The sequence below is a fragment of the Pteropus vampyrus genome, unplaced genomic scaffold, assembly GCF_000151845.1.
Source record: "Pteropus vampyrus isolate Shadow unplaced genomic scaffold, Pvam_2.0 Scaffold292, whole genome shotgun sequence".
NCBI classification, from domain to species: Eukaryota; Metazoa; Chordata; class Mammalia; order Chiroptera; family Pteropodidae; genus Pteropus; species Pteropus vampyrus.
In genome coordinates, this window is record NW_011889073.1 from 965,721 (window position 1) to 980,513 (window position 14,793).

General features: G+C 43.9%; 1 protein-coding gene across 1 annotated transcript in view; it reads right to left on the reverse strand.

The window, feature by feature from the left end:
- Nucleotides 1-14,282, reverse strand: part of TULP4 (tubby like protein 4) — a 144,460-nt gene extending 130,178 nt beyond the window's left edge. The window contains exon 1 of the mRNA XM_023521102.1: nucleotides 12,039-14,282. Within this exon, the coding sequence (XP_023376870.1) occupies nucleotides 12,039-12,290 (252 nt within the window). The 5' untranslated portion in view covers nucleotides 12,291-14,282. The remainder of the gene's footprint in view (nucleotides 1-12,038) is intronic.
- Nucleotides 14,283-14,793: the final 511 nt, after the last annotated feature.

Below are 14,793 nucleotides of genomic sequence, written 5' to 3' on the forward strand. Positions count from 1 at the left end.
AGTACAAAAAATATATAAATATATGTGACCAAAACTAATACAATGTTATATGTCAATTATATCTCAATAAAACAGGCAAAATAATGCACATATATTATACTCTCTTTTGTCAAAGAAAGAAGAAGAAAGAAAACATTATAAAATATATATAGACAACATATATATGCTTAGGCAATAGAAAAAATAAATCAGAAAGTAATGAAGTATCTACTAGGTGTGTGGACAGGATGGAAGAATTAAGGTAAGGAGCATCGATTCTTTGAGTATACCTCTTTATGTGTTTTTAAATTTTTAAATTTTGAATATGTAGAACATGTTAATGTTCTACATATTCAAAACGCAATTAAATCAACAAGAATGGAAAGATGAAAAATCCAAAACTGAAGTGAAAATGAAGCAAACATACCCAACTGCATTTCAAATGAATTAGATGCCCACACTGAAGACTAAACCTAGCACTCTGAGGCTGTCCATACCCACCGTGTCCCCCCAGTGTGCGGGTGCGTGGCCTGGCAGGAAGAACTTGAGGCAGATTCTGAACTTCCGTCTTACTCAGCTCAAACTGCCAAACAAAATACCATAGTCTGGGCAGCTTACACAGCCAAAGCTTCATTTCTCACAGTTCTGGAGGCTGTGAGAAACGAGGTGGTGGCAGCGGGGTAGGTTCTGTAACGAGGCCTCTTCTGTTGGCGTGTGGACAGCCAACATCTCGCCGTGAGCTCACGTGGCCTCTTCTGTCCACCGGGGGGCGGAGCAAGCTCTCTGAGTGACTCTTCTTACAAGGGCACTGATCCCATTCTGAGCGCCCACCCTCACGACCTCCTCTAACCCTGGTTACCTCACGGACCCCGTCCCCAAACACCACCATGCTGGGAGTTAGGGCTTCAACATCTGAATTTGGGGAAGACACAAACATTCAGTCCCTAAGATCTTTTTAGTAGGTTTGTTTTTAGTAATAATATGAGTGAAGAAATTCTGAAATTATTTTAGGTGTATTATTGGGCAAACTAGGGAAGAAAAAAATAGAAATATGAAATAGGGGAAGCCACAGGGGTAATGTAGAATTGGAAATATTAGCATAAACTCATGATTTCTAAAATATACGTGTGTGTATGTGTGTGAGTTTATCACCTCCCAGCTCCAAATTCACCCTTTAACGTTTGCTCTGTAGTAAACGATGGAACTGTTAAGGCTTTCTCCCTTAATGGAAGCACGGAGTGAAGCTTTCTCAGCAGAAGGCACTGGATGGACACTGTAGAAAGATGAAGACATCCTGCTTTCCCCAGGGATCTTGGGAGGGGGGGATGCTGCGTGGGAGTGGGGGAAATCCAGGGGAAGCTACCGCAGTCACTGGCTCAGAACAGTCCGTCCTGTGACCTCCCAGCCTTGGCCTAGTGACCTTTCTACAGTGCGCTCCACAGAGAAACCAGAGACTCTGACACCTGTCTGTATCCCAGTTGCCTAGGATCCAGAAGGACACCCATGGAGTGGTCATCCCTCTGTAAGCCCTCCTCCTCCCCCCAGACCCCACATGGCCCAACCACATTGAAAGCCTTCTGTCCCCAGATTGCCCCCACATACCACACCACCAGCTGGTGGTCTCCTGCTGCCCTCCCTGTCCTCCAGAGGGTGGTTTATCACCTGCCTCCAGACCAGCTCCAGTCTGGCTAAGGCGACAAACTGCTCTGCTATCTGTTGGGATGAACTACACCTTCTCCCATGAGATCAGAACCCCATCCAAGCTTGTCCTTCCTTGGGTCCTCTCCCTCATTCCCAGGGTGCCATACAGAGTTTCCTCATATCTTATAGTTACTCTTTTATCAGTTAATAATTCTTCATATTAAAATTTCCCTGTTCAACCTGCTGTGTGTCCTGTCTCCCGACCAGGCCCAGCTTTCTACAGTACGTGTGTATGTATACTTTAGGTATGTATCCACTGAAAGGGCCTAATGGCAATGACACCCCAGTAACGATGAACACAGAGGCCAGATACTGGTTTCTAACACCACATCCAGCTCCAAAAGCAAAAGCACTTCTCCCTGGAGATATGACTGTTTCCAGAACTGGGGCAGGGTGAGTACAGCAGAGATGAGACTGGAATATATTGTTATGTCAGAAAGTAGAGAGGTACGGCCAGTGACTGGGGTGCACCAAAGGGACAACAGCCTGGTGGGGCTTCCAGTGGCCAAGTCTAGAACAATTTGAGCAAAACTAGGTATAAATAATTATGTTTAATAAACAATAAAAAAATTGGAACCTATGAGTCCATACTGGTAATAAGTAAATGGATGGATGATGGATGGAGGGAAGGAAGAATAGATGGATGATGGATGGATGGATGAGTGGATGGATGGATGATGGAGGGATGGAGAAATGGATGGATGATGGATGATGGATGGATGGATGATGGATGGATAGAGGATGGATGGAGGGAGGATGGATGGAGGGATGGATGGATGATGGATGAACAGGGGAGAATGGGAGCACTCATTTATATAGAATGTCCCCTGGCAATATTCTGTAGAGGGGGTACTGAAGTTGAAAATCACCATTTTGCAACCATCATAGTAAAGACTGGTTCAAGCAAGAATCATCAATGGATAATAAACCTAGGGAGGAAATTCTGATAAGGAACAGGATATTCGCATGGTTTTAGAGTGACCCACAGACTGTTTATCAAATGCAAGAGGAAAACACAGACATAGCAGGGAAATCGGATAGCACTTTGCCCAGGTGATCAAAATGAACATCAGCAGTGAGGGGCAGACATACCGTGTGCCTCCACATGTGACATCCTGAGAAGGCGACAACATCCAACATCACGAATGGAGTATCTGGCTGGGGACAACTGACTTGAATTATAACTTGAATAATAACAATAAAAATGAGGAAATCCCCAATGCAGAGGGAGAGGGGTGTTCTTCTGAAACGTCAATGTCGTGAAAGACAAAAACTGAAGAACTGTTCCGTAGTTAAAAAGATCCACAACAGCTAAATGCAATATATGATCCCAAATAGATCCCACGCTAGAGGGAAAAAGGTGACAGAAGTATACGAAAGTAGTGAATCAATGGTAATCTTCCGGAAGTCAATAACCGGGCTATTGTGGCTACGTGAGAGAAGGCCCTTATTCTTAGAAATACACGCTGAAGTATTCAGGAAAAAAATTAAGACATACATTCTCAAATGGTTTGAGAGGGATGCACACGCACGCACGCACACACACATACAAACACGGGAGCAAGTAAGCACAGGTTCAAAATAGGTGAATGTGAGTAAACACTGAGCATGCTTTTTACTTTTTTTTCGCAACTTCGATATAAGTTTGAAATTATTTCCAAATAGAAAGGTTTTAAAATACCTTTTATCCAAGGTTCTAGGGTGCACATTAATAAGCCCGCTGGGGCTAGCAGGCAGCTCAGTCACCAGCCTCAACGGAACTGTCAAAATTGAGCAGGGCCAATGTGGTAGCAACTGAATATGGCAGCAACTAATCTGAACTGAGATGTGCCCGATTTCAAAGTCTCTACATGAAAGATAGAATATAAATAATCTCATTAATAGTTTTTATACTGATTATATGTTGAAATGATTATTGTAGAGATACTGGGTTATATAAAATGTATTGTTAAAATTAATTCGACCTGTTTATTTTCCTTTTAATGTAGCTACTAAAAATTTAAAGTTACATGTGACTCATTGTATTTCTATCGCTCAGTGCTAATCTAAAATATAACAACGCTTTTTTTTTTTTTTAAGAGATGTTGCTCTCTTAAGTCCTTCATTACTAGGGAAAAATGTCAATTAACATTATAGATCCAGACTCCCCTTGAGGTATAACTAAGGGAAAAGAAAAATTTTAAGGACTAGGAGACAAGAAAGAGCTCTTTGGTCATGTTGTCTAAATAATTCTCTAATTGGTCACAAATGTCACCTATAGAAAATTTCCTGAAGAGGGGAAAAATGAAAATCCAAAATTGTGAAAATAAGTGGAAAAACTTATTTTTCAAAAGTAAGTGGAAAAAAATGGATGGACTCTACACTTTTGTTTTTAAACTGTTTGAATGAAATGAATAAAATACACTTCCCAAGTTTAAACATTAACTTACATTGTCTTATAAACAAAGCCATTCAATATTTATTTCTGCTACCAAGGAATTTACAAAATAGACCTTACTGACAACAATGCTATTTCCAATGTTATTTTCTACTTTAAAGATCTGATGAACAAATACTTCCTTAAACTCTAAAATTTTAAGAAGCAAAGAAAGAAACGAATAAAGCTGAGACAGACAATATTGGTTTCTGCTTTGAATGCGGTTCTGGAGAAAGCAAGGTCGGATGTGAGCTTGAAAAGGAAAATGGGAGCACACATTTACACAGAATGTCCTCTTTCGATTTATTTTAGGGCAAAGTTCCGTGGGATGGAGACAACTTCCTCTGTATTCGAGAAGACCAAATCTAACTAGGCCAAGTGGAAAAAACAACAAATGCCAGCAAGAATCCCATAAAACAGCAACGATGAGGAAGAGAAACCAAACGTAGGTTGCCAGAAGGTACAATAAAAACACCCGGCAGCATAATCTTGGGCAAAACGCACAGGCATGTTTGTTTTGGAAGTTCAGAGTCGAGAGTGTGGGTGGACCCAATTAGAAATACCCAAATGTTGCCCAGCATAGATTCTTATGTTCTGTCTCTCTCCCCACCCTCCCACCCCATCCGAGACGATATCCCGGAAATGACTTTAATAGACTTAGGGCCCAAACCTCCTATTAGAACATGATACCTGCTCACTGCCCAGTGCACCACAGCCGCATTTCTGCGTTGTGCCTAACGGCCTCCCTGGAGAAGGACTAACAGGTGGCTCCATGTACACCTGAGGCCAAAAGTCAGGTTCTGTGGACTCAGATGGAAGTAGGCAGGAAGTAGGCAGGAAGAATGAGCTCTGCTTAAGACGCAATCGAGAACGCTTTGCAGATCAGGAAGCGACACAGATGAGGTGCCCACCGTCCCAGAATCCAAAACCTGGAATAAAACTAGTGACATAAGCCCAGCCTCCTTGCCAGCTAGGACACCTCCAACCCTGCTCCCAGCCCCTCCCCTGCCTCCTGCCTCACATCCCAGTCCCATATTTTGAGACCAATCACGAGGCCACTTCTCAGCAGAGAGGCTGTGGCCCCACCGTTTCGGCCTCAGAAGGAAATGCAGATGGGCTAAAACACGCAAGCGTGGCAGTGAGTCCAGTGAGAAGTAACAGGAACGCAGACCGAACGAGCTCTTTATGCTCGGTCTGTGGACTGGATCCTTCCGTCACCACAAGCTCTTCAGGAGGCAAGTGTTACGTTCTGTACAGATAACGCAACCACAGCACAGACAGGTAAGTAACTTGTCCCAAATCATACAGAAAGGGGCTCGGCTCAAAACCAAGCAGTCTGTCTTGAGAATCCACAGGTTCACCTATTAATAATCATGAACAGATCCTAGAGTTACGGAAATATTTATTTGCCCAGGACTTCAGTAATGACCTCATTCACTCTCATTTTGACATGATGCAGCTTGAAGCTGCTTCCCTGGGAGACTATTACCAAAAAAGTTATTGCTTTATACCCACATCTCTCTCTCATCCTCTCTAGCAAAAATACACCCAAAAGACAGTGTTTTCTATGTGTCTAAGTTACTTTCAGACATGATAATTTATTTCTATTAGGAGAAAAAAATTAAACAAAACAAACTGCTAAAGAAAAAAAGTGAACAATGCCATTATTTTGACAAATTCTATGTTCCTAATAAAATACAATTCTATTATATTCTGTTTTTTGTTTAGGGAAAATAAATCTATTTTTAATGCCTTTAAGAACCTTTGAAAAATACCTTAACGAGAGATTTCTGATTTAAGATGTCAAAGTAAAGATGACTCTAATCCTTCTCTTAGAAATCGCCTCACAAGGAGCATGAAAGCAAACACAAAAGCCGTCTTCAAGGTACCCAAACCACAGCACACAGAGGCAGAAAACGGATGAGGGGTGGCAACTGGTTTCACAGAACAGAGCAAGCCCCAACGGAGTGCCTGCAGAGAGGCTCCTGGCAGAAGCGAGCCCAGGGAAGGCTCAGGAATGAGGCTCCAGGTGCCGGGAGAGGCGCAGGTTGGGCTGAACCCAGAGGGCTTGGGCGAAGAGCCACTCACAGAGCAGGTTAGCCTGGCACCCACACAGCCAGAGGATGCTCCCTCCCTTGGAGCCATTACAGATGTAACCAGGCATCAGACACTGAAGGCTCACTCCCCTGGCAGAGTGACCCACAGAAACCAACCCTGGGGACACTGGGTATAGCAAAGACTGTGACAAGGACAAAAATGGGTGATTTTCCAAGAGGCTGAGTGTGGAATGTGAGTGGTTCCTGGGTTCAGGTTCAGCTCTGTCAATCAGGAGAGGTGTGTGACCTTGGGTAAGCTGCTTAATGTCTCTATATCTCAGTTTCCTCATCTATAAAATGACGATAATAATAGATTCGAAGTCACAGAGTTGATCTCAGGATTAAATGAGCTACAGCTCTTAGAATGGTGTCTAACACACAGTAAGCATTCAGTAAATACTGGCTCCTCTTCCTCCTCTGCCTCGTCCTCCTATCTCTACCTCCCCCCAGCGCACACCTGCCCCTCGGCTCTCAGAATGCTGCAGCAGGAGTAAAGTCACAGGTATGGGATTGGAAGGGCCTCATCTAGAGAAACTGAACAACCAGAGGAATATGCTCAGATGCCGACATTTAGCAGTGGGCAACAAAACAGCTGGTTCTCCCCCAGATTATTCCACAATCAAGCCCATTAGCCAAAACAACACCCCCATACACACATACTCAGAGGTGCCAAACACCTTTATAGTACATTATTTTTAAACGTTATCACAAAATTTTAGAATATCTAGGAAAAAGAGCAGATGCCAAAACTTAAAATCTTTTAAAGGGTCACATATAAAGGATCTGGAATAATAACAACAACAGATGATCATACAAAGCCCTCAAGTTCCAGGCACTGTTCTAAATGCTTTACATATAGTAAGTAATTTAATCCATACACCAAACCCTGTATGAGGAAAGTACTATTTATAAACTCATTTCAAAAATGAGAAGATTATAGTACAGAGAAATTAAATAATGTGCTTAAAGCTAGGATTCAAATGGAGTCTAGCTTCAGAGACTAAACTCTTAACTACTATGCTTCTCGATAATAATTCTACAAGTTTGAAGACTATGGAAAAATGCCTTCAAATTTCGGAATGAACCAGCCTAGAAATCTATACCCAGCCAAACTATCAATCAAGAATAAGGACAGAATTAAAACATTTTTAGACATACAGTTGACCCGTGAACAACACAGAGGTTAGGGGCAACAACCCCTGCCCAATCAAAAATTCACACGTAATTTAAGTTGGCCCCCTACATACACAGATTCCCAACCATAGATCGAAAATATATACAAGTCTTAAAAATCATGACTTACAAACAAATTCTTTCGTAGGACCATACTTAAGTTATGTTCCAACAAAAAGAAGTTAAACAAAGAAAGACAAAGATAAAAGATTCAGGAAACAAAGGATGTGGCAGAAGTAAGGGGCAGCGGGAATTTCCAAGATGAAGATAAAAGGAGGTTCAGGGATTCAGCTGGGCATCAGGCCCATTGAGCAACCAACCCGGAGAGAGCAGGGGACAGAGGACTCCCGGATGGAGGGCTCCAGGAAAAAAACAGAAGAACTAATAAATCACCTTATTGTTTGAATATTTAGAAATGATTGAAGATGCAGGAAGATTCACAATAGGTAAAGAAACTAAATCACTGGAAAAAATAAGACAATTTTTATCATGAGAGAAAAAGAGCTAAACAATAAAGGAAATATAATCATATTACTCTACTTGGATCATCTGGGCACAATATTGACACAGTTTAAACAATGAGTTAACCAATTATTACAACAGAGTAATACTGGGATGATTAGGTAGCAGGGAAAAGCTGGGTTGCATGACTAAGAAAGAAAGAGAGAAGAGCTAAATCTCCACTTACCAAGATAGGAAAGACATCAATACACAAAATTCCAAAACCGATTAAAAGAAAAGAAAATATAAGCCTTTGGTGAACAGCCAGGACAGGAAGTAGGTGGGAGAGAAACGGGAGTTAGAACAGTGCTGCTCTTCATCACTAGCATTTATCCACGTGCAAGTATTACTGTGATAAAAATCAACTCACACTACCAAGCTTTGGGATAAAAATATTAGATAAGCCATTTTAGGTGAAAACATTTAAAACAGCTGTTTCTCAAACACCTCCCATCTATAATAACTAGTTACATTCTTGTCTCAAGAGTCTAACTAGGTCCACTATCACAGTATCGTGGCGACTGGTGTTCATACTACTTCTTGAAGATTATTATAACCACAATAAATTAGATACATCCAATGCTGTCAACTCCCAAATAGCCACACTGGTAGATAAATGCACTGAACTGATTTTTATGCTCACATATGATTTGTTCAACACTTCTATTTGAATACAACAATCTTTAATGGTCTTGGAATGCCGCCCAAACCGGAAGCACTGTCTTCTTTCATCCTACGAACACTTATTACTATTATTTTTTTTACCATGACTATCCAGAGTCCAGTCTCCCCGGCCCAAGCAGCTTTACCTTGCAGTAATCTCCAGCACCTGACCAAACTCTTCACTGTCCACAAAACATGCCATGGTCACTCATAACAACTCTGTTTCTCCGCTTACTGGTTTACCCTTTTTTGAAGCAGTGTCACGTAGAAAGAAAAACACACAGACATGAATTAAAATCCCAGGTCTGCCATCTTGATCATCTAACTCCACACTTTGGGCAATTTCCAGAGCATCTCTGAACCTCAGATTCTTCAACTGTGTAACAGGGATAATAAAACAAAGCTGTAGAGAATTGTTACGAGGGTTAAACAAAATAACGAACATAAAGCACACAGAAAATTGTGGCCATTTAACTTACAGCGACCGTCAGCAGCAGCGGCGGCATTTCCTTGTGTGTCGCGTGTGCAATCGCATCCTCTGACACGCAGGTCAGCTGGGCAGGACTGGCTCCTTCTTCATCGTGATGCCAAAGCCCAGCGGAGCCCAGCCTCGCGTGGATACTCAAGTGTTTACAGAAGCCTAAGGGGCTTCAAGATGCAGCTCATGCCCCAAGCCCCACTCCAGCACCCCCGGAAAGCTTTACCAACAGCTCTGGCCCACACGCGCCAGTCCCGGCTTAACTCAGTGCTCTGCGCCCCAGTGGACCCCCCACCTATGTTTTCATGCCCAGTCTAAACATGAAGATGCTCCTGCCATGAAAACCAAGTTAACTATGCCTGTGTTCAGGAAATTTAAAAATCTATTTTTAAAACATCACATTTACTTTGTTCATATATTGCTCCATCCTCCCAGTCTTACTATGAAAATTCTTTTATTCTGTTTTTCCTACTCAGGAAATCTTTACTACTAAAGCTGGCAGATAAAAATGAAGCATCCACCAAACTCTAGGAAGTAGATTTTATTGTTTTAAATTCCTTTCCAGGATATGAACCTAGGTAAGTTTCCATCACTAGTTTCACTTTTAATACAGTCAAAGTTTATCTGCAAAAAAGTATAGGAAAGCCTGAGAAAGTATGGTTTTGGAATTCCTATCTTTAAGCATTGTACAGCTTTGAAATACGCTGTGCACACCATCAAAGCCGTGAACCTTCCACAGGCAGCCCTGAGCTTCCTTCGCCCATTACACCTGCAACGCAATCGTGAGGAGAGCGTCCCTCCGCTGACGGCAGGCACGGGACAAGCTCCTGGGTTCACCAGTGCTGGACGCCACGTGCCTACATGATGGAACGCCTAAAGGGCCCACCTGGGAAGGAAGCAAGACGTTATCACCTAACACGCTAAAATATCCTCACATAAATCAGTGAGATGGCTGCTTCACCAGGGCGGCCACATAAAGTGAGTCATTTGTGCCAAGTCACTAACAAATTATCTTTAATTGGGATAGGTCATGAACACATGGGAACGTAACTTTTCAAACTTAACTACAACTGCATGCAAATCCATTAAGCACAGAAACGGCTGCACCTGAGCATTGCATAAGTCAAATTATTAAGGCAGCACCTTGGTTAAGCCTTCCACCATTGAAACTGACCAAAGTGCAGAATACCCCAAAGGGTAGAATCCCCATTACGAATCCCAAAACATTTCACAGCGTAGGGGAAAGGAGCAAAGAACACCAACTGCCTGTCCAACGATGGCAAGTTGGTCCCAGAGAAGGCAAAAAATATACGGGCCCTGCCCTCATCCAGCCAGACTCCACTGCGTCTTCCTGGGAAGCACCCGACGTGACGAGGTAAATACAGTCACATGCTTAGGCTGGAGCCAAGGGAAACACGACGCCTTCATGTCACACAGAAGAGACAAACTGCTTCTCTGAAGCTAGAAAGTGGCAACAAGTTGCATCACTCAGAAGTCTACCTAAATTCTATTTCACAAGGCCCCACTCAAAGGTCACCTTCACCACAAAATATGTGGTAAACCTCGCTTTTAATTCCTCCAAGGACCCAAAGCTTGCTCTCTGCACTTAACAGAACTAGAAATGGACAAGAGGATATCCAGGTACGCCCCTCGGCCCTGCTGCTGGACTGTGGCCTCCTAAGGTGTGCTATGACCTACCCCGCCCCGTAGGGGGCACACGCGACACACAAGCAGTAATATCTGCTGACTGTATACGTGTTTTTGAGTCTTAACTGTGAAACAGAAATCAAAACACATGGTCTCTGGCCTCATGAGTCAGACTAGTAACTGAACTTAAGGGTATTAAGTATATCATAAGGGTTGGAAAATAAATAGGATACGAGGTGCTTTAACATCGTTATCTATATGCATGGCATTCGCCATTTTCAAAAATAGATTCTCACAAAAGCTCTGAAGAAAGGAATTGTTTCAATTTGGCCATGAGTAAACTAACGACTCGGACAGGACCACACCAGCTAGTTAAGCGGTAAGCGCTAGAACTTCTTGGAAGAGAGACGCAGAAAAACAGAACCAGAAGCGGAAAGTGACATTTCACCTCCACTGAATGCCACCGAGACATCAACTGCAGAAAAGTAACCTATGGGTTTAGCAGTATGAGGTCACTGGGCATGTGACCATTTCAGTAGAGGGCTGGGGAAAGAAGCCACACTGAGGTAAGCTAACCAGTTAAAGGTGATTCGAATGAAGAAACGATCTTGTAAACAATGGGAGGTGAGGAAGCTAAGACCGCCAAGAACAGACAGTCCTCCAGGAAGTTTTCCAGCCCACACAGGCAGGTAACCATAAAGCAACCACAGAAGGCTGCTCGGTGTAGAGGGGCAAGTGGGGAACAGGGCAGGAGACGGGGAACAGGGCTCAGAAAAAGCTTCTCAGAGAAGTGGCCAAATCCAGGAATCCAGGTGAGACCATTCCTGTAGTGGCCGTGTCCCTATAATGACACTAATTCCAGTAAACACACATGGCTGCCTGTCTGCTCTTAAGTGAAGAAAATCTTGTTAAACAAAGAATCAGTACCACCCATGACTAACTTCCATGACTGATGATATCTGTAAAAATTGTTTTCTAGGAGAAAAACATTCTCAAGTTTTTCAGTTGTGAAATCAGCGGATCATTAGATCCGACATCTGCAATGTGGTTCAGCCCTGCGGCCAGAAGCGGAGCCATGTCCTCGTCACACCCCCTCACTCACCAGAGCTCTCACACGTCAGGCGGGGCAAGGAGCTTGCTCACTGTGGTGGGAGGGGAGTGAGGTACGGTCCCTGGTCCCTAAGAGGTGGCCCGGTGCCCCGCCTTAACACCTTCCCACAGGGACAGAGAGGACAGAGAGGACAGAAGGCACGGTCTGCCAAGCCTCACCTGGCAGCCAGTCTAAGAAGCTGAAGCAAAGGAAGTTTCGAGCAGATGGGAGCAGGGGGGCTCGAAACCCCCACTGGGAGGGGCCAGACGACAGTGAAAGGGCGCCCCGGCTCACCTCGCTGTTGTGGCCCCGCAGGTTGAAGTTGATTCTCTGGGGAGTGTTCCTGTCCCGGCGGCAGTGGCTCGAGGTGAAGGTCACCCCCACAACGCCCCGGCCGTTGCCGGTGGCCAGCCAGCCCTCCTCGTAGTAGCGCCTCCGGCACACGGGCTTCTCCTTCTCACTCTTGGGGACGCGGCCCTTCCAGGACAGGCACAGGATGTTGGAGTCGCTGCAAAGGACAGGCCCCTGCTCCACCGCTGCATACATACTTTTCTCAGGGAACTGTTTCACTTAAAAAGTAATGCTGAATGCCGAAAAATTTAAATCAATTCTTTTCATCGATTTATTCTATTTTTGTGGTTGGCTTGCGTTGTTTTCCCCCGGTTCCCTTTAATTAAGATTGACCTGGATCTAATTAGAAGGTCAGTATTTTATAAAGATCCACCAAATGCATAGTGAAAAAATTCCTCTATAAAAGATGGCAGTCTGCTAAGAAAAGGTAATGCTTAAAAAAACACGGGGTCCGTTTCTATTTTCAAGTCCTTAGAGGAAGAGCAGGCCTGCCCTTTGCACAAAGAGCATGGTTAATACACGGTGATCAAGAAACTGAGTTTTCTTCTTTTTACTCAGCTTGGTTATTCTCACTCAGCCTGAGATTCCAGTTTAGTGTAATATGATTCCAGAGACCAAAGGTTGCAAATACATAGATTTCAAGTAACTTAAGGCTTTAAGAATCCCTCGAGCTGGAGTTTTCTCTTCAAAAGTTCAGGTGCAGAGACAAACATGGGATCATCCTCCTTCTGAAGCTGCCCTCTGCTGTGTTTTCTCAACTAGACAATTTTTGCTGCTAAAGCTGAAAAAGATTGCATAAAGGGAAAAAAAGGCACACAAACCGTGCAAAACGACCAGAGTTTGTGCAGACAGCAGTCCAAGTTCAGGAAGAAAAAAAGACTCTTTCCTGCTGTTCAGAACCAGAAACATCCCACTTCAGAGCCCAAGCCGGTTTCCTGGCAGGTGGCTGTGTCCCCGGGGAGAGCCGGGCTCCATCTGACTGCACCCCCGCAGGCCCACGCAGCCCTCAGTGCCATAGAGGCGCAGAGAGAAAGCCCCTTCGCTCGGCAGAGCCAGAACGTCCTAGAGCTCTGAAAGTCGTCCAAGTGTTCGCCTCAGGTGAATCCTAAATCCTCTTGCTGACAAAACAGAGCCTCACTGCAGGATTTAGTCTCTTTTGCCCCGTCTCCTTCTTCCCTCCCCTAGTCACTCCCCTTTCTGCCCCTAAAGATCACATATTTTTTCACCTCGAAAGAAAAAACTAATCTCAGAAGTAAGTCCATCCAGTAAGCCTCCTCTTATGTGCAAGTCTTCTTGGACTCAACAGAAAAGAGAAGCCCTTAAAATGAAAACAGAGGCAAGGGCTGGGTTCCTTCCCACTGTTCCCCTCGAGAGTTATCCCGTTTTGCTGCTGGTCCTTTCCTGTTCGCATTCAGAGGTTTCCAAACGCCACATGTACAGTCCAAGGAAAAGCAGCTTTGCCTGGACGTTCCTGGATATTTATCTTGTAATTATCAGTTTCAATTGCTACTTTAAGATATTACCCTATAGATACACAAAAGGAAAAGGGAAATAATAAATTAAAATTTCTCGATTGCGATCAACTGAAAAAGGCAAAGGAATCAGTTCGCCGTTCAAACTTGTCCCATCAAACCTGAACTGGCTGTCCTCCGATCATAAACCACACAGCAGGAGTTACTTGTCAGTCCAGAATTCTGAAGTCTGTCCAAATCACCAAACTCACTGAAAATTAAAGTGCAAAAGAACACTGCCTGATCCCACCTCAGTGCTTGAAATCACACTTCCCCCTCAGTCACCGTCTCACTTAGCTCCTTCTTCAAATTGGAGAGGTATTTTTGAGGCTTGATCTGTGCAAGTTTTTTTTTCTTCTTTTTGCAAACTTTCTTTACCCGTGAAGACCATATGGAAAATTGGCCATTAGTGATATATTTTTCTCCCTGAGCCCCTGAGCCCAGCGGTGTCAAGTTGCTCCATCTGATTCTTAAATTAATTTTCATCAGTTGTAAAACTCTTCACGTGTGCACCAGAACGAGCCCGTCTTCTCGCGGAAATGCGCATGTGGAGAAAGAAGGTTTTAAATATACACAGACATCCACTCTTCAACTGGCACACAACGCGTCTGCTTTCCCAGGCGTTTCAGAAACCATCTGATTAATCACAGCTTGAGGGCCCTGGAGTCTTCCAAATCTGTAAAACAAAATAGGATATAAAAGAAAACTTAAAATACTGAAGAACAAAGGTTCTAACAGAATAATCACTGTGATGGAAACGAGAGACCCAGCTTTATACTCACACGTATCAGATGAAGCTAAAATTCAAACAGCAAAAGGGTGCACCTCGCCCATGTACAGACGACACACGACACGAGGAGTCTGAATGCCAGGGACCATCTATTAATCTACCAGTAGCTGAATGAAATCATTGCCTCCGTCCTCCCACACCATGCTGTCCTTTCTGAGCTCCAGGCTCTGAAGGTGCCACCTGACCCCTCCAGAGGCCGCGGTCCTGGTTAAGCAGGCAAGCTCCGAAAGGAGACTGAAGAGGCTATTTTTTCACTATCGGTAACTGATTTTTTCACTATCAGTAAAAGATGTTCCCTGAAGACACGTGGCAGCAGGGCTTTTAAAACCCCTCCACCCCTGACTGGGGGCAGGTTACAGAGCAACACACACCTGTTGGCTCAGCTTTTAAACTGTCT